The following is a 26,073-nucleotide window of genomic DNA, read 5'->3' as shown; positions in this document are numbered from 1 at the left end:
CCCCCCCCCGCGCTGTCTCCAACAGCCTTTCACTACAGTGCAGACTGAAGTCCTCTTCAGCCCTGGCCGAGGGGAATAGGCTTTTTGTCATTCAGCTCCACCTGCCTTCTGCTGAGAACGCATCTCATGGTCTTCCCTTGTAGTTTCCATCTTCCATTGTTTATTTAATCTATCCCTCAGATGCCTGGGGGCATTCTGAGCCCCAGACACTCGCTGTGTTCTCCTAGCTGGACACAATTCTGATGTGCTCCGATCAGACGGGCCTCCTCCGCCTTCACAGGCTCAGCCTCGAACCCCACTTGTTTCCGTGCAATTTCATCTCTTGCCTTTGCTTCCCCATGAAGCCAAGCCGCGGTGGGCCGTGTAATGTGAGAAGGACCTCTTAACCACATTGAGTGGCTATAATGAGTTGCCAGCCTCGTGGGAACTCAGATCAGAGGAAGCAAGAGAGCAGAATGTCAGCCCAGATTATCCATGTGGAGCTGACGGAGGAACTGGCTCTTAGTGGGTCCATTAACTGTGTGACCCACAGCCCAGCCCAGAAGGTGAGAGCTAGGAACCGCGGGAGGCCAGGATGCTGTCTGCACGGCCCTGGCTGCTTTCCTGCCAGAGGGAGGGTTCTGCCAAGATGTTGCTCTAAATGGAAGTAGCCAGAAAAGAGGGCGATGTGGACCCAGCATGGACCCGCTTCCTTCGTCCGTTTGGTAGCTGTATCTTGAACACTCTTCAGGGCACCGGCGGCTGACAGTTTTCTGCCTTCACAGAGCTTATGGCTAATGGTTTCAGTCTACTTCCAGATAATCAAATCCCAAGTAACAGCCGTTGTAGCTTTCTGCAAACTGTCAAATTTATTGATTAGCATAAAAGCAACAAACATCAATACTGCATTTTATAAAGCATTCGTGTAGAACTGGGAAACAGTTATAGAATGATCTCATTGCTTCCTTTCTGCAAACATAAGTACCATGGGGAAAAAAAAATATTGCTACTATATCCTGCCTCTACGAAAATCCAAGGGAAAAACGATACGATCCTACACATTAGTTGTGGTTAGTTATCTTATGAGACTGAGACTTTAAACATCCCTGGATGCCAAGGAATCTGAGTATGTATGCCCTAACACAAGGGTTGGCAATATGCTACTCAAACAAAGATGGAGGATGCACCAGCCATCCCTGCCTTCTCACCATTGATGAAATTCCACCTGTTAATACTTTCTAGAGCCACGACCAATAGCCTCTGTCCCCACTGCCCACCCCTGCCAAAAAAAAAAAAAAAATAGCTGGCACATAACACAAACACACACAACCCACTAATGTCAGCATCTCCCTGCTCAAGACAGGCGGGGCTTTGTCCCCATTACACATACGTGCATTCGCTTGTGCCTACCGGTATGCCAGAAATACGGCTCAGAACCCTGGCACCCTACTTTGGAAAGCAGCATTGCCAGGGAAGCCCAGAAATGGCATCTGAAGCTGGAACTCTTCCCCCTTCACAGCTGGTTCCATGGGGAGCTTACTTCCAAAACTCCTATCACTCTCTGCTCTCCAAGCCTACATATCACAAGCTTTGGGCTGCTTTCACCCTGGGCTACAATCTGTCCAGTTATTTAAATTGGGTAAAACAAGTTAGAGTTGACACTGCTTCTCATTTGGGTTTTCTTGTTCTGTGTCCTCTGTTTCAGCATTGGTTGGAGTTTACAAAGTCTGTGGTGAAGCAATTGAGATGTAAGTATTCTTCATGAAAAGGTGGGGAGCCTCACCCCTGGGGAGGGTGGGATGAAACTTCCCGCATTTAGTAAGTCTTGGTCATTGCCCACCGTTCCTGTATAAGTTTGCCCTCTACCTGTGAGGACTTTCTTATGATGCAGCCCAGTGGGGAGGGAAGCCCGGTCATCCTCTGGGAAGGGTCTTTCCTGAGATGGGCACATCTCTGTCTCTGCAGCCCAGCCTCCATTCACCATGTGTTTCCGCGTGAAGTTTTACCCCGCAGATCCTGCTGCTCTGAAAGAAGAGATAACCAGGTAAGGCTGAACTTCCCTCAGCCACTGAGACTTGTTGGAGAGGAAAGAGGGACTGGAGCCTCTCAGATCCTCTATTTTGGAAGCTTCTCACTCTTATAAGGAAGGAATCTTCCTAAATATAACCTTACTTCTTCTGTATTTCATTTCCACATGCTTTCTTTGCTCACCCCCTCAATGGAACTGGAACAGAGTGAGCTGCTTTCCTTCGAGAAGTGTGAATACTTCACGTAAACTAGCCATCTATAAGGAGACCTGGAGTCATTACTTAATCAAAAGCATTTTTTTCTTCTACCAAGGCTGTGGCCACCATGGATGTTTTTGGAGAGGGTGGGTTGCTTTTGTTGGGGGAGGGGGATGTTGCTTGAAATAGACTCCAGTGGCCTAACGTCCTCGGGAAATGCCAAAGCAGGACACTGCAAAATAAGCCGGGAAACACTGAAGATTTTAAATCCAAGTGGATAAACTCCAGTGTGCTGACGGATCCGGCCCGTGATGAACGCTTCCTTGTGGGGACCGTGTTCTGTGGCAGGCACACAGCTGCACGGAATGAATCCTATCTCATCCAGCACCACGTGAGGATGAGAAGGAACTTCTGTGCCCACATCATCCTACAAGAGGGTCAAAGAATAGGCGCTTCAAAGCTTCACCAGGGCTTTGTATATATGAGCCAAATTCACTCTGAAAGTCTTGCCTCAGAGACTCAGCAATGCTCTGTACCAGGCATCCTTAATTTTTATATTAGAAATATCTAATTTGGACATGAGCAGAATGTTGGTGTTATCTCAGAGAGGGCGGGGCCCTAGAGCAAGAGATGATGCCAGGGAACCCTAGAGCTGAGGAAGAGAGAGCTCTGCCGGCTCTCCGCTTCCCCCAAAAACCCTGGAGACCGCAGAGACCGGGATGAGGCTGTGGCCAGTTATAGAGACTCTGTCCTGTAAGTCTTTGCCATCTACTTCCAGATCCTGAACTGCTTGGGAGAATTCCAAAGAAAGGAAAGAGGAGGGAAGAAGGGAGGAAGAAGGAATATGGACTTACATTCACTTCCTGTTCCGAAGACCGTGCCACTAGCTTTATGTCAGATAAAAGGAGCTAAAGTTTTTCTGAGAAGGAAAATGAGGAAATGGGGAGAGTAAGAGGGCAGGAAACAGGGCTAAGTAGTGCAAAGGAAGCAAAGAAGTGGGACGGAGAGGAAAAGTGGCTTCTCACGTGGGTCCCAGTGGAGGCTGGGGGGGATCTTGCAGTGCAGTCGGGAGGATGAGGAAGGTTGTTTCTTCGGGATGCTCAGGGCGGTCTACATGCACCAACTTTGAAGCACTGAGGCCAGGGAGGGCATTCATGCTCCTTCCTGGGCATGGGAACGGCAGGTTCTGTTCATCCACACGGAAGTGGATGTGGCTCCCACTTTGCTCATCCAAGTACAGGAGCAATCCTGTAGTTTTAGGAGCACGAGCCCGCCCTGCTCAGGACCTTCAGAGTATTTGCCTCACTCTGAACCTGTCCCTCTCCCCCCCATCCTGCTTCCCGGCCAAAAGAGGTGGTGATACCAAGGCAGACCCAGAAGGCCACACTCCTGTCCACGTGTCTGGGCAAACTTCACACCTCTTTCTTGAGAACCTGGCACCTTGCCTCCTAACACCACACCTCAGGATCTCCTGGTCTCCACCTCACGCAACCAACAGTGAGGATGACAGGGATGATTCTAACAACTCAGTGAGCGGCCAGTGAGAGCACGGCAGACACATGGCTTTCTGATTTGATTAAAGGGCAAAAATATATGGTTATCTTGGCCCTTTGGAGCTCTTAACAATACAATTTTCTAAATCAAATGTCCTCCATAATACTAATGGACAGACTCTCCTACTCAAAAAGCAGCATAGACCTGGAAGCTCAGATCCTATTTCTGTCACTTCTCAGCTTGGGCCTTGGACCCAAGATATTTAACCTGTCTGACCTTCAGATCCCTTATTTATAAAATGAGGAAGAGTAACAGCTCCCGCGTGGAATTGTTGGGAGAACTGACCCCTACACTAGGGTCTTGTACTTCGTGATACACTCCCCCCTCCACCCCGGCAAGCCTTTCCCTGAGCAGAGGCTGCCAGGTGGATTGCGTGGTCCGTGGACCCCCGAGGGCTCCGCACGGGGCGCAGGTAGTTAGCTCTGGCTTCTCTCCTTTGTTGAGGTTAAAAGGCGCTGCTTTTCTGAGACTCCCCACTCCTCCTCTGTCCTTTTCCCCGACCAGCTAGAGTCCTACCACTTAAGCAGCTAGTTTTTGAGGACTCAGAGAAAAAGCCTTCCCAGGTGACCAGTCATCCAAGTCCTGGTGGCACAGCATGAGGGCCACGGCCAGGCCTCTCTCCAGGTCAGCAGGCTTCAAAGGCACTGACAAGGGTGTGAGCTTCTCCCCCTTCTGCACACACCTGTGCTGAGCATCCTCGGCTGTTCTCCCCTTGCTCTCCACCTCACCAGCCTGCCTTCCCTAGAATGCATTTTCCAAGCGTTGTTGGGAGTGTGAAGTGCAGGGTGCCTGGGCCTGATACGGAGTCTTCGTGCCTCCCCCTCTGAGGCATTCTGTGAAGGCCTTGGGATTAGCCGAGTCTTTCTCCTCATTCACGTCCCTACTGATCTTGAGAGAGTGGGTACCTGCCCCAGCCTCACTCAATACCTGTAATTCATTCCTGGCTTAGAGCCCTCCATGCCACCTTCCTGCCAAACTAATTTAGCTGTCAGTGTGTTTTTTCCTAGCAATATTGGTCCTAAATTTCAATGCCGTCTCAGCTATTCCCATAAAGCCAGGCTGAGAGGAGGGGATGAAATAGGGAGTAAAGAACTGTGCTTCAATTTATCTCTTGGACTCTTCCCAGATGATAAATTTAGTTGCCAAATCCTGATTAATCTCTTCTGTCATTTTTTAAAGTAATAAATAGATTTTCTTGTCTGAGCTAGAGACAAGGCAGAGAAAATGGGGATTAGGCACCAGATTTAGCGTTTAACAGGGACCGCAGGTGCATGAACTCTGTGGCAAGGTTAAATAGTAGAAGCAAACTGAGTGCAAATGGCGCCTCCTTCTAAGGAAACAAACTGCCTGACATGTTTGAGTGGGGGCGCTCACAAAAAGTATTAATCGAATGACGGGATATATTCGAGAATGAATGGAGTTTATAGGTCATAAATTCCTTCGATGAACACCACTTGAGCCTACCTTAGGCTAAGATGGCCTGGGAAGCGTTTTCTATAAAAGGCCAGAGAGTAAGTATTTTAGACTTTGTGCACCATATGGTCTCTGTCACAACTACTCAGTTCTGCCTTTGCAGTGCGAACGCAGCCAGAGATGATACCTAAATGAATGAGAATGGCTGCATTCCAATAAAATGTTGTATTTCACTGGAAACTTTGGTGGCAGGTCATAGTTTGCCGACCCCAGACTAACGCATCGAAGAGAACTGGGTTCAAATTCCAGGTTGTCCTTTAACTAGCTGTGAGACAAGGCAAGCAACAGTCTCTCCAATTAGTCATGCCCTCATCCATGAAGCAGGAAGAAAAAACAGTAGCCACCTCCCAGAGTCGTCATGAGGACTGCATGTGAGGGTGCGCATTAACCTGTACAGTGTGGGGGCGCCTGGCTGGCTCAGTGTGGCGTGTGACTCTCGATCTCAGGGTCGTGAGTCTGAACCCCACATTGGGCGTGGAGCCTAGTGAAAACCAGCCAACCAACAAACAACAGTACAGTGGGTGGCTCACAACATGCATTCAGTAAATCATTATTATTTTGTTTTGTTACTGTTTTGTCGTCTGTCTCTCCCCACTGGAATGTAAGCTCCATAAGAGTGGGGATTCTGTTTTGTTCCCTTCTGTATTCCCAGCACCCGGGCAGTGCTTGGCACATGGAAGTGCTCAGAACTGGATGGATGGATGGATGGATGGATGGATAATGGGTGGGAGGAAGGGTGAGTAAGTGAGCTAGGCACAAGATGTGCAGGCTCCCTAGAATATTTAAAGTAAATTTTAAAAAAAAGGCATCTCTGACTGCAAGGAGATGATTATAGGATTATAGAGGAAGCCAGGGACAAAGAATCTGATGAAGGAAAGTCAGGGCCAAAGTGAGAACTCTTTGGAGAAGCTCTTCAGGAGATGCCAGTTCTCTCCAGAGGTCAGAACCTTTAATTCTGGAGCCATCTGTAGATTCATCTCCACCCTCTGATACCAGAAAACACAGTGCCAGAGCCAATACCTTGGAGAGATGTACATGTCACAGAAAGACAGGTTTTCCTTGGCTGTCTTTTTAGGTTTTCACTTACTCTGCCTTTGGATAGTCCCAATTTGCACTTCCATTAATTTAGGACAACATTGGCATTAAAGCAAAAATGGAGATGAGGCCAGGAAGAGATTGGCGAAGTTTACTCAAGAAGTGTCCTAAGGAATAAGCTTGTTGTCTTAATTCTGGTCTGATTTGTTTGGTTCTAATGAGAATTTCTCTTCAATGACAGAGTTCTCTTGACTTCATTTAGGACCCCTCTCTCTAATAACTAACTGAATTACCAGGGAGGTAGAAAAAGCATCAGGCCCTGAGGCAGGAGGACTTCCTTGATTCTGATCACTGTATCACCTCAGACAAGTCACTCTACATGTTTGGCCTTCTATTTCCTCACGTATGAGAGAATTAGGCTCTTTAACTCCTATTCTGAGGTTCTGAGATGGGGTAACCCAACTAGCCTGCTCATCAGGAGTTGGCTGGGCTGGGTGGCCCCAGCAGGCTGATCTCTTCCCTTGTAACAAAGTGGCCCTAGTAGCGGTGTCTCAGGCAACAAGATAGTCTTCCTTAGGCCCATGTGTGGCAGGGGAGAATATGCCATGTTCTCTTGAGAAGAGGTCTAGGGATGCTATGAGTCATGTGGGGCATATTCTCATGTCCAACAACAGCGACTCATTAGTTACCACCTTCAATGAACAAAACATGAAGCTTGATGAAAGCCACCGTGGCAGAAAAGGGAGGGGGACCCCTAGTACAGCTCTGTCCCCTGAAGCTAATGGTCGATTCTTTCATGAGCTCACTTCTTGTCTTCGAGAGCTGTGCTTTGTTTTTAGGATATTGACTTGCCCCCCCCTTTCCCTACTCCCTTCAACTGCTGTCCATTGCCTGACACTGTTCCTGTGGTCTTACCCTTGACCCCCTATAGCTATCCTACCTCCAGAAGTCTAAAGAAACCCCACTCAGCAGTGGAAAGCCTGTACCTTTCTAGCTCACTAGAGGCACCCACCATGCACCCATCAATAAAGATGCCTCATGGGGCGCCTGGGTGGCTCATTCAGTTAAGTGTCTGCCTTCAGCTCAAGGCATGATCCCAGGGTTCTGGGATCGAGCCCCGCGTCAGGCTCCCTGCTCAGCAGGGAACCTGCTTCTCCCTCTCCCTCTACCTACCACTCTCCCTGCTTGTGCTCTCTCTGTCAAATAAATAAAATCTTAAAAAAATAAATAAAGATGCCTCATAAAGACAATGGTTCTCAGTGTCAGGAGGAGCACATCCCCCCTGGGTGGGAAGGGAGTAAATCAGAAGCTCCAGCAAGGCTTTTTCAAACCCAGGAGACACACACAGATTCTGATGTGCTCCCCCCAGGGGATGTTCTCACTGCGACATTGAGAATCACTGCCCAGAGCCTAGTTGTCCCTTTCAAATATATCCTTTAGTCAGGTATGTGCTGTCCCTGAATTGTGGACACAGAGAGGTACAGAAGGAGTGATATATGAACTCAGACCCAGGGAATGATCAGTGAGTAAAGGACAAAAGGTTTGCTTCCACATCCTGCCAAAGCCTGGGGAAGGTGGGAGCTGGAGCAGTGAGAGGCAAAGAAGCACTCTCCCCCTCCCTCCTCTTCCGGGCTTTGCCTCCCTCCCTCCTTCCCACTCTCCCATACCGAGATGTGGCATTTTACTGTGGGAAGCAGAGTGAAGACGAGTAGATTTGGTAGATCCATCTTAATTATTCACTGTACATGTCTTTTTCTTTCAGTTTTTCATGGCAAACACTGGGTCAGAGTGGGGTTGCTAGGGTGAGGAGCAGAGTTCTTATCAACTTCCAGACTATAGACTCACCTTCCCTTTGGTGTGGGGACAGCAATCCATCCTGATGTGGTTAGATGGATGTTTTCAAATATTCTTAGGACAGTGCTTCTCAAACTTTATATATAAGTCACCTGGGGATATTGTTAAAATGATTCAGTAGGTCTAGGATGGGCCTAATATTCTCCATTTCCAACAAGCTTCCAAATGATGCTGACCCCCCTGATTTGTGGGCCACACTTTGAGCATCAGCGCCTTAGGAGAGAAGGTTTAATTGCTCCTGCATTTGTTTGTTAATTACTTGAATCAGTAAGCCCACGCTCTGAGTCACCTGCTGGTACCCCTCCCCACCCCAGAAGTTACACCATCAATGGTCCTCTTTCTTTTGGGCATTTTCACGGGATCAAATGGGCATAGAATCCTCTGTATTATTCTTCAGCCTGAAAACAGAAGCAGTGAAAACCTCTAGTTGTCCAGGGAGGGCCCAACTTCTTTTTGGTTCAGCCTGATGGAGTTTAGAGGGATTTTATATTTCCATTACTCCCGTAGGGGTTCTGTAGTTATCGATGGCTAATAGCGTGCCACAGAACTTGGCTTAAAATGATAAGCATTTATTATCTCTCCATTTCTTTGGGTCAGGAGTTCAGGAGTGGCTTAGCTGGGTGGCCCTGGCTCAGGGTCTCTCATGGGCTTGCAGTCCTCTGAAGGTCTGACTGGAGGATTCACTTCTTTATGACCTAGTCTCAGATATTAGACAGTGTCGCTTCTGCTTTATTCTGTTTGTTAGAAGCAAGTCACTAAGTCCAAACCACACCCAAAGGGAGAGAATTAAGCTCTACTTCTGGAAATGAGGAGTATCAAAGACTCTGTGGGCATATTTCTAAATAACCATAGATGCCCCAAGACAAGGCAGCACTGTGGTAGGTGACACACTTCAGGGTTTGATACCCTTGGCTTTTGCTCTTCTCAGGGCACCTGTAAAGTTTTGACATCAGAGACCTACTCCTTGTAAAGACATTTCAGAATGGAGCCAACAATTCCATTCCACTCTGACGGGTCCACCCAGCTCCTTGTGAAACCTCGAAACGGTTATAATGCAAGGAGGGCCATATAACATGGTGACCAAGAGCCAACCAGTCCTGAACTCACATCCTGGCTCTGCCACTTCCCAGTTGTGTACCCTTGAGAAAATCACTTAAGCCTCAGTGCCCTTATCTTAAAAGGGGGCAATAAGACAACACTGTATGTTAATTATACTAGAATTAAATTTAAAAAAAAAGGGGGGGATGATAGTACCTATTTCAAAGTATTAGGTGAGAATTAGATGAGATAGTGCATGTAAAGTGCATAAGACCTGGACTGGCAGATAGAAAGCGCTCACTACATATCAGCTACTGTTAGCTGTTATTCTTGCCGTCCTGCTTCCATCTGAGGTGAGAGCCTTCTCTGTTTGAAGAAACACCAGCCACAAGTTGCTGTGCTTCCTTCACTGGTGCCCGTTCTTACAGCTTATTCAGATCCTGAGAGGTCCAGCTGAGCTCTGCCAATAATCAAAGGCTGTTCCACACACGGGCAGGTTGTCTTGTAAGCCAAGGAGGAACTCGGCCTTGGGCTGGTTCCCTCACCCGCTGTTCCGCTTCTTAGGAAGAAACATCGGCCAGAATCCACGGCAGAGAGAGGCCCAGTTGGCCCCTCTCTGCTGACGCAGGTTTCTTTCTCAGCACCGAATGGGCCGGGGCTGGCTCCTTCCAAAAGCCAGCACTGGAGTGGGGCACAGTGCTTTTGCCAGGAAGCACCAATTCTGTTTTGAGCTACTGAAGGAAACTGACAGGTTGTTTTGAATTGAACCCCAAATCAGTTTGGGGCAAAGTACTTGTAAGTCTTCAGGAAAATGGAAAATCCATTTGTTCTGTGGTACATTTTAAGTTTGTTTTAATGTAGTAAAAAAGTGCCCTGACGAGAATTTTGATAGGCTTATATTCTATCCTTATGTCTTTAAAGCCATCAGAGAAATCCTTTCTAGTTCCTGCCTCTGTTTTCTCTCCAGGTACTTAGTCTTCCTACAGATCAAAAGGGATCTCTACCATGGCCGCCTCCTCTGTAAAACATCAGATGCTGCCTTGTTAGCAGCTTACATCCTTCAAGGTAATGACTTTTGACAAGATGAATTTGCTTTTCATGCTAAATACTGATTATATTATTTCAGTTACCACAGGTGACTACTTCGTGGGTTTAAACAGTATCTAACTTGAAGCAGAGTCTGAATGGGAGGGCTTTGCCTAGACTCCCTAGGTCCAGAAAGCTCCAACCACTCAACCCTACACTGTGCCTAAGGTCTTTCTGCCGTGCCTTCAGATCATTGTGACTCTCTCTGGGGTTTCCTCTACCCTTGGTTGATAGACTTACTGAGACTCTGGAGAGTCATCTGAATCAATTTTTTCCTAGCCTTTCATGCAAATCTCAAAGGTATGAAGTATCTTGGAATTCTGGTGTCCCTTTCAGAGATCTTTCCATTCAGAGTGGTCAAAGTTGGAATGCTTACAAGTAACAGACACATTTCCTAGCATCCATCCTAATAAGGCAGGGTTGACTCTGTATCCAGCTGATGCCGACTGGCTTTTTTGTTTTTTTTTTTTTTGTGTGCAAAACAGCGGGAAAGGTATGCACTCTTCATGTATGTGATGCCTTCTCCTTCCGTGAAGTGCAGGGGCTCCTAAGTGCCACTTCCAAGACTTCTCTTAGTCCTTAGGCCTGAAACTGTCACCAGATTGTTCGAGACCACAGCACTAAAATCACAGTTTCCATCAAAGAATCTGAACTCTTAATTGGAAATCTGTGAACTCCAGGAAGCTACTTTGTGAAGAGAACCTGAAAAATGCTTGCCAATAAGAAACTACAGTTCTTCTGCTAAGAGAAATATCATAGCTGCAGTAAGAATGTACAAGTCCACACATTGCAACTTTGACTTCTTAGACTCCTGTTTTTAAAAAGCAAGTCTAGAAGGTGCCTGCCAACTCTAAGGTACCCAAAGAGGCCCCCTTCATTTTTAAAGGAGAACTTGGTCCTAAGTGAGATTTTAAATTCCAGTCTTTCTATCAGATTTACCCTGACAACCATATTGAATTTTTCTTTTTTTTTTTCTTTTGAAGAAATAATTGACATCCAGTACTGATGTTTTCCACTTGGAGCTTCCTAAATAAAATCATAATAAATGACTTCATGGCTCAAGGTCACTCTGGACTATAGGCCCAGGAAAGCTTTTAGTCTCTTACTAAACGATAGAAATTCCCAAGTAATCTGGAGGACACAATGAATAGATTTGCGCACAAGTACAATATTCAGCTGTGAGGAGGGCACATTTTCCTCTTAATATTTACTCCTCCCTCAAGATTTCCCTGGGCCCTGGTTGTGGCTCTCACTAAGGAAGGAGAAAAGACAACCCCAAAGCAGCTGACACTTTTTAACATACTTCCTCCTAACATATGCATGATGTTCCCTGCGCAGCACATCCTGTGCAGAGGGCTGGGGTGTGACTTGCTTTGCGGAGCGCACCCTCCGCCGAGCACACTCTCCGCAGAGCGCACTGATCAGAGATCCCAGCAGCTTTAGGGATGGCCTCTTGCTCTCTAAATGGGTGGAGGAGAAAGCCCCGCCCCGGGCAGAAAACTAGGAAATCAGCCTTAGGACCTGGTGCTCCTGAACTCAATGGCCAGTTTTAACCAGTCTTCCCACTCTCCAAGAGGGGCCTGACACCTGGCCAGCCCTCAGTGAATAGTTACTCAAATTACATTCACTTGATTTGATTTCCACTGAGAGTTAAGCGCTAAGTTTGGGTCATGGCTCCTTCATCAGTGTGGCCCTGCTAAAATCCTCAGAACTTAGATCTGGTTCAGGCCCAAGAGACTCTATCTTCCTGGTCAAGCTTTTTCCTGTGCTGCCACAAAGAGCATTGATCCCAGTCCCTTTTCTCAAGACTGACTGGATAAAGACCGTGATACAGCCTTCTGCTCTTCTATTGGGTATTTACTTGTGGTGACCACAGAACACAGGCTTGGCTCTAGTGTCTCTGCTTAGGCTTGATACCAACCCAGAGTGCACACCTGGGAAAACAAAGGTAGGCATGCTTCTGAGGGGCTTGCCCTCTGCCTGACCCACAGCCATGCTCAAGATCCATTGTTCTTTATAAATTTGGTGTGTGCTTTGGCTTTTGCTCTGTGTGTTGATTTCTTGTTGCTTTACCAGTGATGATTTACCTGTCTCCACAACTGTTTTACTCTGCTTTCCTTTTGCAAGCGGAGATTGGGGATTATGACCCAGGGAAACACCCTGAAGGCTACAGCTCCAAGTTCCAGTTTTTCCCAAAACATTCAGAGAAGCTGGAAAGGAAAATTGCTGAGATTCACAAGACAGAACTCAGGTATGTGACACTCATTCAGGCTCAGGACACTCTGTCCCCCAAAGCCTGAACACACAAGTCCTGCGCTGCATCCTCTGCTCCCGCAGACCCAGTCCTCCTAACTCTGGGATGTGCCATTTTCAGTACTCCACTGACAGCACAACCCCAAGCCCTGTAGTGTAGGCTGAGGCTTGAGGGCAGTGTAAGGAAAACAGAGAGGGATGGCCTCTGAAAGGTATCTGCTTCACTAAGATAAATGGAGAGAGAGAGAGGGAAGCATGGACTAGGAAAAAGGAAAACATAAAAGAAACAACAGAAGAGAAAATAGATGAGAGCAGGCCTGTGAAAAATGGGCAAGCCCCTACCTTCAGTCTGTGGCAGGCTGACAGGTGGCTTCCGGGTCAGTGGATGGGACTGCACAGGGCTGGCCTGGGTCATAAACGCTGGGGGTGCCCTGAGAGCATGTGGTGCAGGGGCTCTGTCTCCAGTACTGCCTCGCTCAACCCACAGCCCGACACAGAGGGAAGGAGGGGAGAAGCAGCTGGAAGCAGGAAGCTTGTCTCCCTCAGATTCTTAGTTTGCCCAGAATATGCCAAATTCCATAAAATAGCATTAATGTATCCTTTCACCCATATATATAGGGTTTTCTACAAAGATTGATTAAAACAACAACAACAACAATAGAGCCTGGGTGGCTCAGTCGGTTAAGTGTTCCACTCTTGATTTCAGCTCAGGTCATGATCTCAGGGTCACGAGATCAAGCCCCGTATTAAAATGGGCTCCACCCTCAGCGGGGAGTCTGCTTCTCTCCCCCTCTCCCTCTGCCCCTCCCCCCTCACAAGGCTCTCTCTCTAAAATAAATAAATCCTTAAAAAACATATATATATATTTTTTTTTTTTAAGATTTTATTTATTTGACAGAGAGAGAGAGAGCACAAGCAGGGGGAATGACAGGCAGAGGGAGAGGGAGAAGCAGGCTTCCTGCAGAGCAGGGGAAGCTCAATGTGGGGCTCAATCCCAGGACCCCAGGATCATGGCCCGAGCCAAAGGCAGTCACCCAATCAACTGAGCCACCCAGGCGCACTAAAATTTTTTTTAAAAAAGCAGTAGTGTGTATGCACTCTACTTTGTGTGGCATGCTGGAGCACAAATACCCCAAACTGATAAACTATGGAGAAAAAGGCTATATACAATGCAGTGCTGTAAAATAAAACATGCCATCATATTAGTATGTTACAATTTTTAAAAATCTTTTAAAATGTTTGCTTAAACTACCTTCCTGGGGCAGGATAATGCCCAAGGGGTGGGGGGGATATTTCTAATGTTGATATTAAGCTTCAACTTAATATTGCACTGGCTCCCACCCTCCCAGGGGAATGGAGACACCTATCAGAGGTGGAATCCTAGCTGCTCCCCAGCCCTCCCCCTGTGCTGGTGTGGCCTTTCTTGAGCAGGCCGGCTCTTCCCATCACTGTTAGGGAAATAGCGGCCCCTTGTGGTAAAGGTCAGAATAAACGTGGACCTTTGAGAGGGTTCAGGGTTCGTTCAAAGCAGAGGGTTTTACATGTCAGAGCAGTGGGGACAGCCATCCAGAAACCTAGTAGGAGACAGGGGATCCCCCAGGAAATGATGCCCACTTTGAGGGCCCTGGAGGCTTGGGCCAACTCCTGGAATGAATGGAGCCCACAAGACCCTCCAGCTTGCAGACAGGGAGTGAAGAAGCTCCCTGCAAGGGGCAGTGGTGCTCAGCTGCCTCTGGTGCCCAGCCTTTTGCCTGCCACACGGACATTTCCCAAACACCTTCTCCGCACCTCAGGCGTGCTGGTGGCTGTAGAAATCTGCAGTCAACATAATGCCTGCTTGCACAGGTTGGCCTCATCTTCATTATGTAAAAATGTGTCTATTTCCTCCCTCGGCTCTAACGTGAGTTCCTGGAGGGCCCAGACTGGGCACTTTATCTCTTGGTAGATTTTACAGCAAGCAGCGTGGAGGCTGGCACAGAAATGTGCTGATTGATGTCTCTGCAGAAGGACACTAGGGGGAATCTGGCCTGCTCCTCCCTGCTCTGCCTCCTCTTCCTGCGCCCATATTGCTCGAGACAAATAATGAATGAACTTAGAAATCTGCAACTTTCAGTCCTGCCCACCAGCCGTCAGAGTTGCTGTTGACTTGACACACTGCTCACCCCTCCTCGAAAGTGAAACCAACCCAGCATCTGTAGGAGTGTCTGCTTCACCAGGGCTTTGGACCCTGAGGGCGCCTGAGGTGACCCTGTCACTGGTTCTGTGTGGAGCTCAGGAAAGCACCTGCGAACAGGCAGCTCGGAAGGAATGACACTAAAGGCCCCTTCCTCAGGCTTGGCACTAGGGCTGCTTTCTTCCTTTTCCTGCTTGTTTCCTTTTCATAGTCATCACCCTGTGGACAAACAGAGCTATTGTGGAGACTGGGGAGCTCAGCACTGTCTCCTGCTGTCTCTTCACCCTCCATTCCCATGTTCCCTTTGGGTAAAGGAAACGTGTTGGCAGCACCGGCAAGATATATAGGCCCCTTCTTTGTATTTCGGTCTAGATCAGACAAGAAACCCATGGCCTGCAGCCAGCGTACAAGTGTGTTTTGTTTGCCTGCCTAGTATTTGAAATTGTGAAATACCACATAAAAAAGCAGTATCTCTGATTTCCCTTTTAAAAGCAGTGCTTTTAACATCTAGCAGTGCTGGGCCCCGCATTCCCACCTGACTACAGTCTTGGAGCTGCTACCCTCATTCAGTGAGGTAGCACTCCCCAGTTTGGCACAGCCCCCACCACTCCCTCCTGTCTACACTCAGGCCATGTCATTCGTCATGTAGTCGGCCTCAGTCTGAAGACATCTGAGTTTTTGACCCTAGAAAGGATCTCTGAAAGTTGGTCCTGAACAGGGCAGGGAGCACACTCTATGGAAAAACCAGAGTGTAAGACTTACCCTGAACACTTTTAAATAAATATAATATTATATATTATATATTTACATATATAATATATATATTTACACATATAATATATATATATTTACATATTAGAGAAAAAGAGAAAGCGTGAGTGAGTGGGGGAAGGGGCAGAGGGCGAGAATCTTTCAAGCAGACTCCCCACTGAGCACGGAGCCCGACACGGGGCTCGATCTCACAAGATCATGACCTGAGCTGAAATCAAGAGTCAAGACACTTAACTGACTGAGCCACCCCCTGAAAGCTGCTTAATGGAGAGTTTACCTCAGGGGAGTCAATGAGAACAGGAAACCCTGAAATCATCTCATTTTCTTTATTCCAGTGGTCAAACACCAGCAACATCAGAGCTGAACTTTTTAAGAAAAGCACAAACGTTGGAGACATACGGAGTGGACCCTCACCCGTGTAAGGTAAGACCCCTGTGGTTGGAGGCTGCACTGACCTTGCCTCCTCCAGAGGCCAACAGGCAGGGACGGAGCACATGCCTGCGCCAGCCACCCTCAGTATCTGGCTGACTGGCTCTTTCAGCGACAGAGGCCAGCAAAAGTGTCACTCCTTTTGAAAACGCCTCTGGCTTCCAGGCTGCATAATTTTGTGGTTGCCACATCAACATCAGAGGGTCCGAGGCAAAGTCAATCTAAATAAATCCAAAGCTGGGGCCCCACTTTGGCAGCAGTGGGTAATTTTGTGGAAACGAAGAGAGGAGTGTGGAAGGCCCCCCACGGGGAATGATCAGAGGCCGCTCAGTGGACTGCCTGCCCTTCCCTGACCTGTACTCTCGTTTCTTTCCAAGAGCAGGGTTTATTGCCCGCAGCAGCGCAAGTCACTGCGCGCACCTGCAGTGGAGTCGCACTTAATTCCGTTATGCGCCTGGGAGGGGAGACAGGAAGCAGCCAGGAAGGCTCTGCCCAGGGGAAACCTCTGTAATTGCTCACATGTGTCTGGCATTTTGGAGAAGAGCCCAAGCAGCCACAGTCACTTTGCAGAGCAGTGGGGGGACACGGCTTCTTCCCCTCTCCCTGTGGCTGTGTCCCTCCACTTCATCTCCTCATCTCGGTTGCTTTGACACTCCTGGTTTCTGCCTCAGTTTCCCCAGCTTTTGCCTCTCTCTTTCCACCACTGGAAAGAGTACCACCAGTAAAGCTGATTCTCAAACTAATCTGAGGGAGGCCAGTATCCTATGGGAACAAGAGGACACTGACCTTTTTCTTCCTAATGAGAGGACACCGTAAGTTTCCAACAAAAATTAAAACAACAGAATAGAGGGGCACCGAGGTGGCGCAGTCAGTTAAATGACCAACTCTTGATTGAGGCTCAGGTCATGATCTCAGGGTCATAGGACTGAGCCCCATGTCAGGCTCCACGCTCAGCAAGGAGTCTGTTGAGATTCTCTCCCTCTCCCTCTGCCCCCTCCTCAAATAAATAAATAAATCTTAAAAAAGAAAAAAAAAAAAAAAACAGAAGAGAAAGCAAGGAACCCAGTAATGTAGGTGCAGAGTGGCATTTCCCTTGGCCTCTTGGTGAGATGATGGTGATTTGTTCTTGCATAGGATTTGATGCTGAAACTTCCAATATGAACTTTGAGAACATTCTGGCACTCAGAAACCCTGGTCACCTTTCCCACTCCACACAGTTCCCTATCCACCAGTACAACCCACTGCCAGATAACCCTTGTGTTCTTGGGGGCCAGCACTGTCAGAAAACACATTCATGCCTGTTAGTACAAAAAAAAAAAAAAAAAAAGTATGGTTATTTACAAATGAATTCGCTAATGCCCTTGTATGAACGGATACAGATACATCCACGAATTGCTCAGATACTATCCGCAGGGAAACTGCATAGGACTGAAGAGAGCTTCAGAGTCAGCTGGCCCTGGCTGCAGCTCTGATCTCTGGCTTCCTGAGGCCTTTGTAGGCTTCTCTGAGTCTTGCTTTCCGCATCTGTGTGAAAGTACACAGAAGGTACTCAGTGACTGTGCTCCACGAACTGCTGAGTCACTTCAGGACCTTAAAACACATAGCTGCCTAGAGATAGCGATCTTCACCATAAGGTGCCAGGTCACCTCCAAGCCAGCTGGTAGACAGAGAACCTGAGCACAACTGAGTGGAGGTGGGTGAGGGTTCTCTACTGTTGCCTATGTGCATCTGGAAGCTACAGTGGCAGCCAGCCCGGTGTCCAGCCCACGCCCGCATGTACCCTAGGGCTGTGAGGCTCCTGGCTCAGACCCACCTTTGATGAGTTTGTCTATTACCAGACAGAGGCTGAAGAGGCTGCAGGAAGGAACCCCTATTAATAACAGGCACTGTGTGAGGCCCAATCCCTCATCATTTCATCCCCACAGCATCAATTCCTTGAAGGAAGGAGGGAAGACACATTTGTGGCATGCCTCCCATGGCAGGCCCACTGGAATCCTTTTGCATTATTTTCTCATTTAATCCTCATGCCAGCCCTGGGCGGTGGATTTTACTCTTCCTGTTTTATAGGTGAGAAGATGAAAGCTCTGGGAGGCCACAGCGTACAGGGCTCTGAGTAGGAGACCAAGAATTTGAACTCAAGTCACTTCCCATTGTTAGGTATCTATAAGGAAGAGAAGCCCCCAGGAGACTCCCTCTAGGGAGAAGGTGGGAGCGGTCATCTTACTGGGCTTCCAGTCCCTTGTTCCCAGGCTCTGTACTTCCTGCTCCCCCAGAGTCAGGGCCCTGCTGCAGACCCCACACGTGGCCCCTCAGCTCGTCTCATTGGGCTCCAGATCATAGTTTCCTTAGCCCTCCTGAGCAAGAACAGTTCAGGAGCCTTTACTCTTGTCATTAAGTAGGGTTACTTTGGTGATATGCTACCAAGCACTCGCCTTAATGTTGCTACAAGGAGAGCTGAAACAAGCTGGAGCACTCGGTGTAATAAATACCGATGATTTCTATTAACAGAGAGGCAATTACTGGGCCCAGGGAATCTGGGGCACGCAGCCCTAGGGAGGACAGAAGAGGAATCGTTTTGATAATTAAATGAGAGCAGAACAACACTTCAGCTGGGCTCTGTTCTCCTGGACTGATTAAGAAGCTGCTGTTCTTATCCACACTGATGGTTTCTTTCTGCCCAGAGTGTCCTTGTCTGGCCCTGGGACGAGGAAGAGGAGATCCTACCAACTCTGGGTGGGACAGCCAGAGGGCTCCAGCAGCTGGCTGGCTTACAATAATACCCAGGCTCTGAACTTGCACAAGCTATCCTGAGCTCTCTGCATCGCCCCTCAGCCCCCATCTTCTGACGGGAGCCCCTAGCAGGAGGAGGAAAATGGAGCAAACCACTGGCAGCCCAGTGTTGCATCTATTCCCCAGCTCTGACACCTCTCCAACCTCAGGAGCCACCATCTTGGTCCTTCCAGGGGGCCCTGGGACTGGTTGTTTGCCCTGGATCTCCTGTTGTAGGCCCAGACTGTGGCTTCTTGCCCTGTTGAGGTTTATGGAGTGGTCAAACCCATCACAATACCCATCCTGTACCCAGCCTTATGATGAGTCATGAAGGTTCCATTTATTGAGAGCCTGCACCTGGCCGGCACTTATATATACTATCTCATTTATTCTTTACAACAACACTGCCAAGAAGATGTTCTTGTCCTCATTTTGAGATAAGAACACTGAGCCTGGGTGCTTAGGTGGCTCAGTCAGTTAAGCATCTGCCTTCGGCTCAGGTCATGATCCCAGTTTTCTTACCCCGCTCAGCAGGGAGTCTGCTTCTCCCTCTACCCACTTCCCCCTCCCCCTGCTTGTGATGTCTCTCTCAAGCTCTCTCTCTAAAATAAATAAAATCTTAAAAACAAAAACACTGAGCCTCTGAGAGACCAACTAACATGTCCAGAGTTACTGGTAAGGGACTCAAACCTGGACATGCCTGAGTCTCCATGCTGTGCTTTTTCAGTTACCATTCATAGTCTTTCTTCTGGGGAGATGGCATGTATTTAGGAACAAAGAAGGACTCACTACCAATTCTGATAGAGAGAACGATGACCCCACTGAAATCATCAGAAAAATTTAATGCAAGTTCACCAAGTAACTTTATGTCTGTTCTGTACAGGAGAAAATTGATTTCAGAAGATCTAGGTTAGAGCAACCATACAAATAAAATTGTCATTCCTCTGACCTTTCATAATCAGCCACCTACGCTCCTCTCTAAATAAACCCCCTTCCCCATCTTGACAAGTTGCCCCTGACCTCAGAGAAAAAGAACAAGGATCAGCGATTAAAAAAAAGAAAGAAGGGGAGGGGGGTGGGAGGATGGGTTAGCCTGGTGATGGGTATTGAGGAGGGCACGTTCTGCATGGAGCACTGGGTGTTATGCACAAACAATGAATCATGGAACACTATATCTAAAACTAATGATGTAATGTATGGGGATTAACATAACAATAAAAAAAATAAAAAAATTAAAAAAAGAAAGAAAAAAGAAGAATCAGCGATGACTTGCCCTCATCCCCAGGTGGGCCCCTCCTGGCTACGCTGTGGGGAGAGTGGTAGGTTTACTGCTGAGATGAAGAACTTGACTAAAGCCACTTAGATGGCAAGTATGTGACAAGATTTCCATTTCTGATCTTTAATGGGGTGACACCAAGACTCTTACAGGGTTGCCTCCTAATTTCCACTCTGGTTTCTTGTGACCATGTTTAAGTATATTGAAACTGGGTGATTTTCATGATTGACTTAATGTAAAGGTTCCTAGCTATGAGTTTTCAGGGATGGGCATAAGTGTGTGGAAGAGCATGTGAAATCTTCTTCCCTAAGGTTTTCTTTTTTTCTTTTAAAGATTTATTTTTTTCTTTTAGAAAAAGAGAGCATGCATGTGAGCAGAGGGAGGTCCAGAGGCAGAGGGAGAGAGAATCCCAAGCAGACTCCCCACTGAGCACGGAGCTTGACACAGGGCTCGATCCCATGACCCTGAGGTCATGACCTGAGCCGAAATCAAGAGTCGAACGCTTAACCAACTGAGCCACCCAGGCGCCCCTTCCCTAAGGTTTTTGAAAACAAAGGTTTCACCCACCCATGTTGAATTAGTTTAAGTCATGCTCCAGAGAGGGAACTGGACGATCTCAGAAAAATACCCTGGTTCTGACTCTGGCATATCCAGGATGTCCTCTGGGGTGGCAGCAGACAGAAGCGTACTTCATTGTATCCAGAGGTGGAACCCATGGGGACTGGGCAAAGGTGGCCAGATGTCCCTACATCCCAGAACCAGTCAGTGCTGTGATTTCCAAAAATCCTTTTCTGGGCAGAGTGATCATCTTAAGGTGAACCTTTGATGTCAAACTGATGCAGTCGAGTTTTGTGGTGGTTTCTACATGAACATATGAAGGACTCCGTGCAGATCCAGCCCTCCTCCAAGAAAAAACACGATTGGCCATGTGTTGGCAGTAAGTCATGTAGGCCGTCACCCTAAAATCAGATAGAAGTAGTATTTCTTGAAGTATATATTATGGTCCTTATTTGACAAATGAGGAAACTGAGGTTCAGAGAAGTTAAGTAAGTCACAAATAAGAAGCAGGGCTAGGGTCCTAAACCAAGAATGAAGCTCTTTCCACAAGGATGAGAAACTGAAAACAAATCTTATGCCTCACAACTACAGAAGTGAACTAAATACTTTAGACCATTATCTGATGCAGGGGGGGCTGGCAGTATGTGCTGTGTGGCCGCCCAGACTGAGTTTTTATTCCACCTCTCAGATCCATGAATGCTCAGTCCTGTGGGTACCGATCTCGTCAGGACAGGAAGGGGACAGAGAGGAAAGATAGCCTCCAGCTTGATAAGATGGAAGATCTGAGGAACAGGTTACCACTTTCTGTGTCACTTCTCTCCTCGTCCTCATTTCTTTCTCTTTTTGTCATATAACTTGTCCTTTTGCACACAAATCCCAAGGGCAGGCTCACACGAGAATGACATGTTAGATGGAAGAAACTGGGAAGGTTCCGGAGAAAGTGTCAGCGTGGCTGCTTGTTTGCGTTTTCATGCTGGTGCAGATGTGAGGCTTCTCGCTGTCATTCCAAGTCTGCTCCTCACGTGCCAGAGACAAGTAGCAAACCTTCCAGCTGCCCTCGCCCGGGTGGACACCCAGGTGCCAGGCTTTGCAGGAGCCTTCATCCACAACTGTTGCATTGGAAGCAGTTTGGAGAATTGATCTCTTCATGTGAGAGACTGGACTGGGATTGCTCAAGGGGCTATTATTACTTATTGGAATGATGTGGCGTCTAATTGGGGTTTATTCCCAGTTTGCTCTCTGTTCCAAATCAGCCAGTCTGGTCAGGAGAGGCTGTTCCCCTTTAACTCCAACATCTGCCTTCACCCAGAGGCCAGCCCTGAGGTGTCTGGACAGTGCAGATGACAGTGCCAACAGACAGCCTGGCCAGTGCTGCCCAGCTTGTGGGAGGGCCTGCTCTTCCCTGTGCTCTGGCCAGAGAGGCCTGTCACTGGGACAACTCTCACAGATCTCTGTCACAGCCTCTGTCTCCTTCCCCTTTTGCCCACTTCACTTTGGCCCCAAATCCCCCTTCTCCACGGGCCCCTAACAATGAATGACTGACTTCCACTTTCTACCCCAACTTCCCACACCCTCATTTCCTAACTAGCAAAATTTAAATCCATCAACATCAGGAAAAATAGTAAAATACTGCATTTTTTACAAAGATTTTGTATGAAGCTCAACAAACTCATATTAACAACAACACAACCACTAATATGTCCTTCGGTGTCTACCAGGCACAACTTAAGAGATAGATAATATTATCAACCCTAATTTTGCAACAAGGAGTCTAAAACACAGAGAGGTGGGACCTAGCTGAGGTCACACAGGCAGTGAGTGGCAGAGCCAGAACCTGGGCTTGAGTGGTCTGACACGGGGCCCATGACTATGGTCATGGGGCAGGCGCTCTTCTGCCCTGCTCTTGCCCACAGGGGTCAGGGGTGCAAGAAGCAGAGGGAGGCCCTTCCCTGGCCAGCCCACTGCTTCCCTTCCCTACTCTTTACCCATTATTTCTAGCCACCCACAATCCTCTGCTGACCTGATCCTTCCTTTCCATCCTTCCACCTATTCTTTCTAGGCCTTTCCTCTCTCTCACAACACTGTAAGATGCCTTCCCCACCTTCGCTGCACCTGTGCCTTCCCCTCTTGTTTTTGTTCACGTTTGTACTTCCCCCTGGCCCCTCTGGCCCACCTCATTGTCTTACACATTCATCTGATAAACATTTCCTGCAGGCCTGTTCTGTGAGTACTAATAAGGTAAGGTTTCCACCCTCAAGTCACTTTCTGAACCTGCAGTTTCTGGACTTCCTTGGGTCCTGCCTGCACCATGAGCAGAAGGCCTCCCAGTGCCCACCCTCCATCCGAGGCAGGCTGGCCTCCCTCACCCATGTCGGCCAGGCATTCTCCCCCCCAGAGGCCAACCTGCTGGGTTAGCACTGGTGCCCCCGCCAGGGACCATGCCTTTGTGCAGTGCTGGCACTCAGGTATTAATAACCACCACTAAGCACTGATGACAGGCAGGAGGAAAATCAGCCCCGTGGCTTCACAGTATCTCCACTCAGGTTATTTTTAAACAGCTTTTTGCTGTTGCCCCTGGGTTGAAGGACACGGTGCTTGCAGCCAAGTGTCGGGATCACGGAAGACCCTGAGGAAAGGACAATAAAAACAATACATTAATTGGAAATGTTTGCAAAACATATAGTTTATTCGCTAGGCCCAGATGCTCATACCTGTAACCCTGACTCAAAGAGACAGTTTTAAGACAAAACTGCATTTTTTCCTTGAGGCAAGGCTCATGAGGCCCTGCAGAGGCCCTGCAGAGGCCCCACTGTTCTTATTCTTAGACCTAATCAGGCTGAAGATGTGTGCCAGGGAGGCAAACCATGAAAGTGGGAGAGACTAGGAGAGCCTGACAGCCACAGCCCCCACTTGGATGCCTCACCCCAGGTGCCTGACCTTGACCCCATGGCACCATGTGAGCTATGGCTCAGACAGATGTCCTACATGTACACTTGGCCAGCATCCTGGGATAATTTTCTGGCCACTTGAACACACACCCTGACAGAGCAGTCTCTCACCCGAGGGCCCTATCACGAAGGAAGTTCCTCTGACAGAGCACAATCCATCTACCTGCTTTCTGTGCCCCACCCCCACCTGGCTCTCAGGGAGGTCATTTTCCCACATGAGGGAACCATGACCTACAGCTTCTGCTGTACCTCCTCCCGGATTTGCTCAGCAGAACCTCAAGCCTGGATTGACAAACTGATAGTGACCAGTGGCCAGGAGGCCTCTTTGATGGTTCAGGCACCATAAGACTGATGGTGGCTAGTCCACTTAGCTGGTGGCTTCTTATCTTTTCTTCAGCTAAACTTTGTGCAGAAGCCCGGTGTGTAGGGCCACCATAATAATAACTGCCATTCATCCTTTCTCTCTGATAACAGCTTTTTTGAGATATAATTCACCTATCATAAAATTCATCCTTTTGAAGTGTGTAATTCAGTAGTTTTAGTAACAGAGTTATGCATCTATTAGCTGTCACTCCCCATCTCCCCTTCCCCACAGCCCTGGCAACCAGTAATCTTTGTTCTCTATGGATTTACCTATTCTGGACATTTCATACATGGAATCATACAACATGTGATGTTTTATAACTGGCTTCTTTCACTTAGCATAATGTTTTCGAGGTTCATCCATGTTATAGCATATGTCACTACTTCATGCCTTTTTACTGCTGAGTAATATCCCTCTGTATGGATGTACCACACTTTATTTATTAATTTGTCAGTTGATGCATATTTGGATTATTTCTTTTTGGTTATGAATAATCCTGCTATGAACATTCACGTACAAGTTTCTGTGTGAACACGTGTTTTCAGTTTTCTTGGGTACCTAGGAGTGGAACGAACTGTTGGGTCATATAATAACTCTATGTTTAACAATTTGAAGAACTTCCAAACTGCTTTCTGAAGTGACTGTGCCATTTTACAATCCCACCAGCAGTGTGGGAGGGTTTGCCATTCTCTGCATGTTCACAACAGCCTTCTAAGATTGTTACAACTTATAGTTGAGGGCACTGAAGCTTAGGGAAGGTAAATAGCTTGCCTGTTACTTCCAAGTGCTCTTCCCTCTGTGACCTACTGCCACATATTAACCCTGTATCACCGATGAACAACTACGTTTCTCACCCTTTCACCTCTACGCCTGCATCACCCTGATGAGAGGTCCTTCTGTGTTGCAGGATGTATCAGGAAACGCTGCATTTCTGGCCTTTACTCCTTTCGGGTTCGTTGTTCTGCAAGGAAACAAGAGGGTCCACTTCATTAAATGGTGAGTATCTTCATTTCCAAAACAGGCCTTTTATACCTCACCAGCTGGGGAGGGCTATGGTTCCCATGTCCTTTGTCTGTGATTGGGCAGTTATGGTTCTCAGCCCCCTCAAAGCCTTGCATCCATAATGATAACTGATCAAGGTAGTGGTCTCTTCCTAGGGATCCTGTTCTTCCAAAGGGGTGTTCCTGAGAGCCAACAGCCTCTCCAGAGGGAGAAAGAGTGTAGAGGGTTGATTTCCGGGTATGATGAGAGACCCGGGGCCGGAGCCAATGTTAGGGAGGCAAAGTTCCTACGAGAACTGAGTCCTTGGGACTGTCCCCCACTGAGGACCACAGCATCTGCATGGCTGTTTACTCCCTTAACCACTGGCCTAAGGGAGGAGGGGCTCACCCTTGGGGCAGATGTAAGTTATCTTGCAAAATCCCCATCCTTAGGCCAGATGCAAGTTATCCTTGGCAAAACCCCCTCGTCAGGCCAACCCCCACTGCGGGCACTGCCTGCACAAGCACAGATGCTGCCCAGTCTCTCTCCTGTCCCTCTTTAGGGCTCAGGTGTCTTCAGCCTCCAGGAGTCACATCCCCACCTATCTTCCCCTCTCCCTCCTCCCACTCCCATTTCTAGCAGGCAAGAGCTACTGCTTCAGCTGAAGCTACTCTGAGGAGAACTACTCCCTCTCTCCCCTGTCAGTTTTGGGTCTGTTCTGGATGGTTCTGGGAGCTGATGCAGCACAGACTGCCTTATTGATGGACATTTGGCTCTCCTGGAGCCCCTTTTTCTGGCCTGCAAACATCTTTCAGCCTCATCAGAACATGTTGTATATTCTACTAAGCCCCTGTGATTTCTGTACCTTTTTGGCCTTCGACTGCCAAGTCTAAGCTGGCCAACTCCTCCCCTGAGCTTGGACAAATGGCTTACCTTGCCCAGCAGATCTCAGCTGGGGAAGCTTGCTCCTGTCTTGGTTCCTTTGCCTTCTCCAGAAGAGCTGATGGGGAATCTGAGGACAAAGCTGTTTCCTGGCGAGCTTTCTGTTGGGGGTGCTGCAGGGCATCTCTCTTCTTGTGTCCTCTTCAGCTCCCCCACTGAGCTTGTGGACAGACACCACCTTTCCAACCCTACTGCTCTTGCGCAGTCTGTCAATATGATCATCAACCAGAGTGCTAATGGAAGTGCCCCCCAGACACGACCAGTCAGGACCCATCCCCCAGGAAAACAGCCACTTCACAAGGCAGGTTGCTGCACCGAGTAACCAGGGCATACCCCAAAATAGCTCGTTGCTAGGCCTTCTGAAG

At 48.1% G+C, this 26,073-nt stretch overlaps 1 protein-coding gene across 3 annotated transcripts in view; it reads left to right on the top strand.

Annotated features, from left to right (window-relative positions):
- The window catches only part of FRMD5 (FERM domain containing 5), a 310,023-nt gene that overhangs the window by 266,402 nt on the left and 17,548 nt on the right, over nt 1–26,073 (top strand). For all 3 annotated transcript variants that reach the window (XM_032416996.1, XM_032416995.1, XM_032416994.1), the window contains exons 3-8: nt 1,685–1,727; nt 1,945–2,023; nt 10,126–10,223; nt 12,372–12,495; nt 15,777–15,864; nt 24,693–24,781. In XM_032416996.1, the coding sequence (XP_032272887.1) occupies nt 1,685–1,727; nt 1,945–2,023; nt 10,126–10,223; nt 12,372–12,495; nt 15,777–15,864; nt 24,693–24,781 (521 nt within the window). The remainder of the gene's footprint in view (nt 1–1,684; nt 1,728–1,944; nt 2,024–10,125; nt 10,224–12,371; nt 12,496–15,776; nt 15,865–24,692; nt 24,782–26,073) is intronic.

This window comes from Phoca vitulina, unplaced genomic scaffold, assembly GCF_004348235.1.
Source record: "Phoca vitulina isolate PV1807 unplaced genomic scaffold, GSC_HSeal_1.0 scaffold20, whole genome shotgun sequence".
Lineage (NCBI taxonomy): Eukaryota > Metazoa > Chordata > Mammalia > Carnivora > Phocidae > Phoca > Phoca vitulina.
The sequence above is the reverse complement of the archived record's forward strand: the minus strand, read 5'-3'. Positions and strand labels throughout refer to the sequence as shown.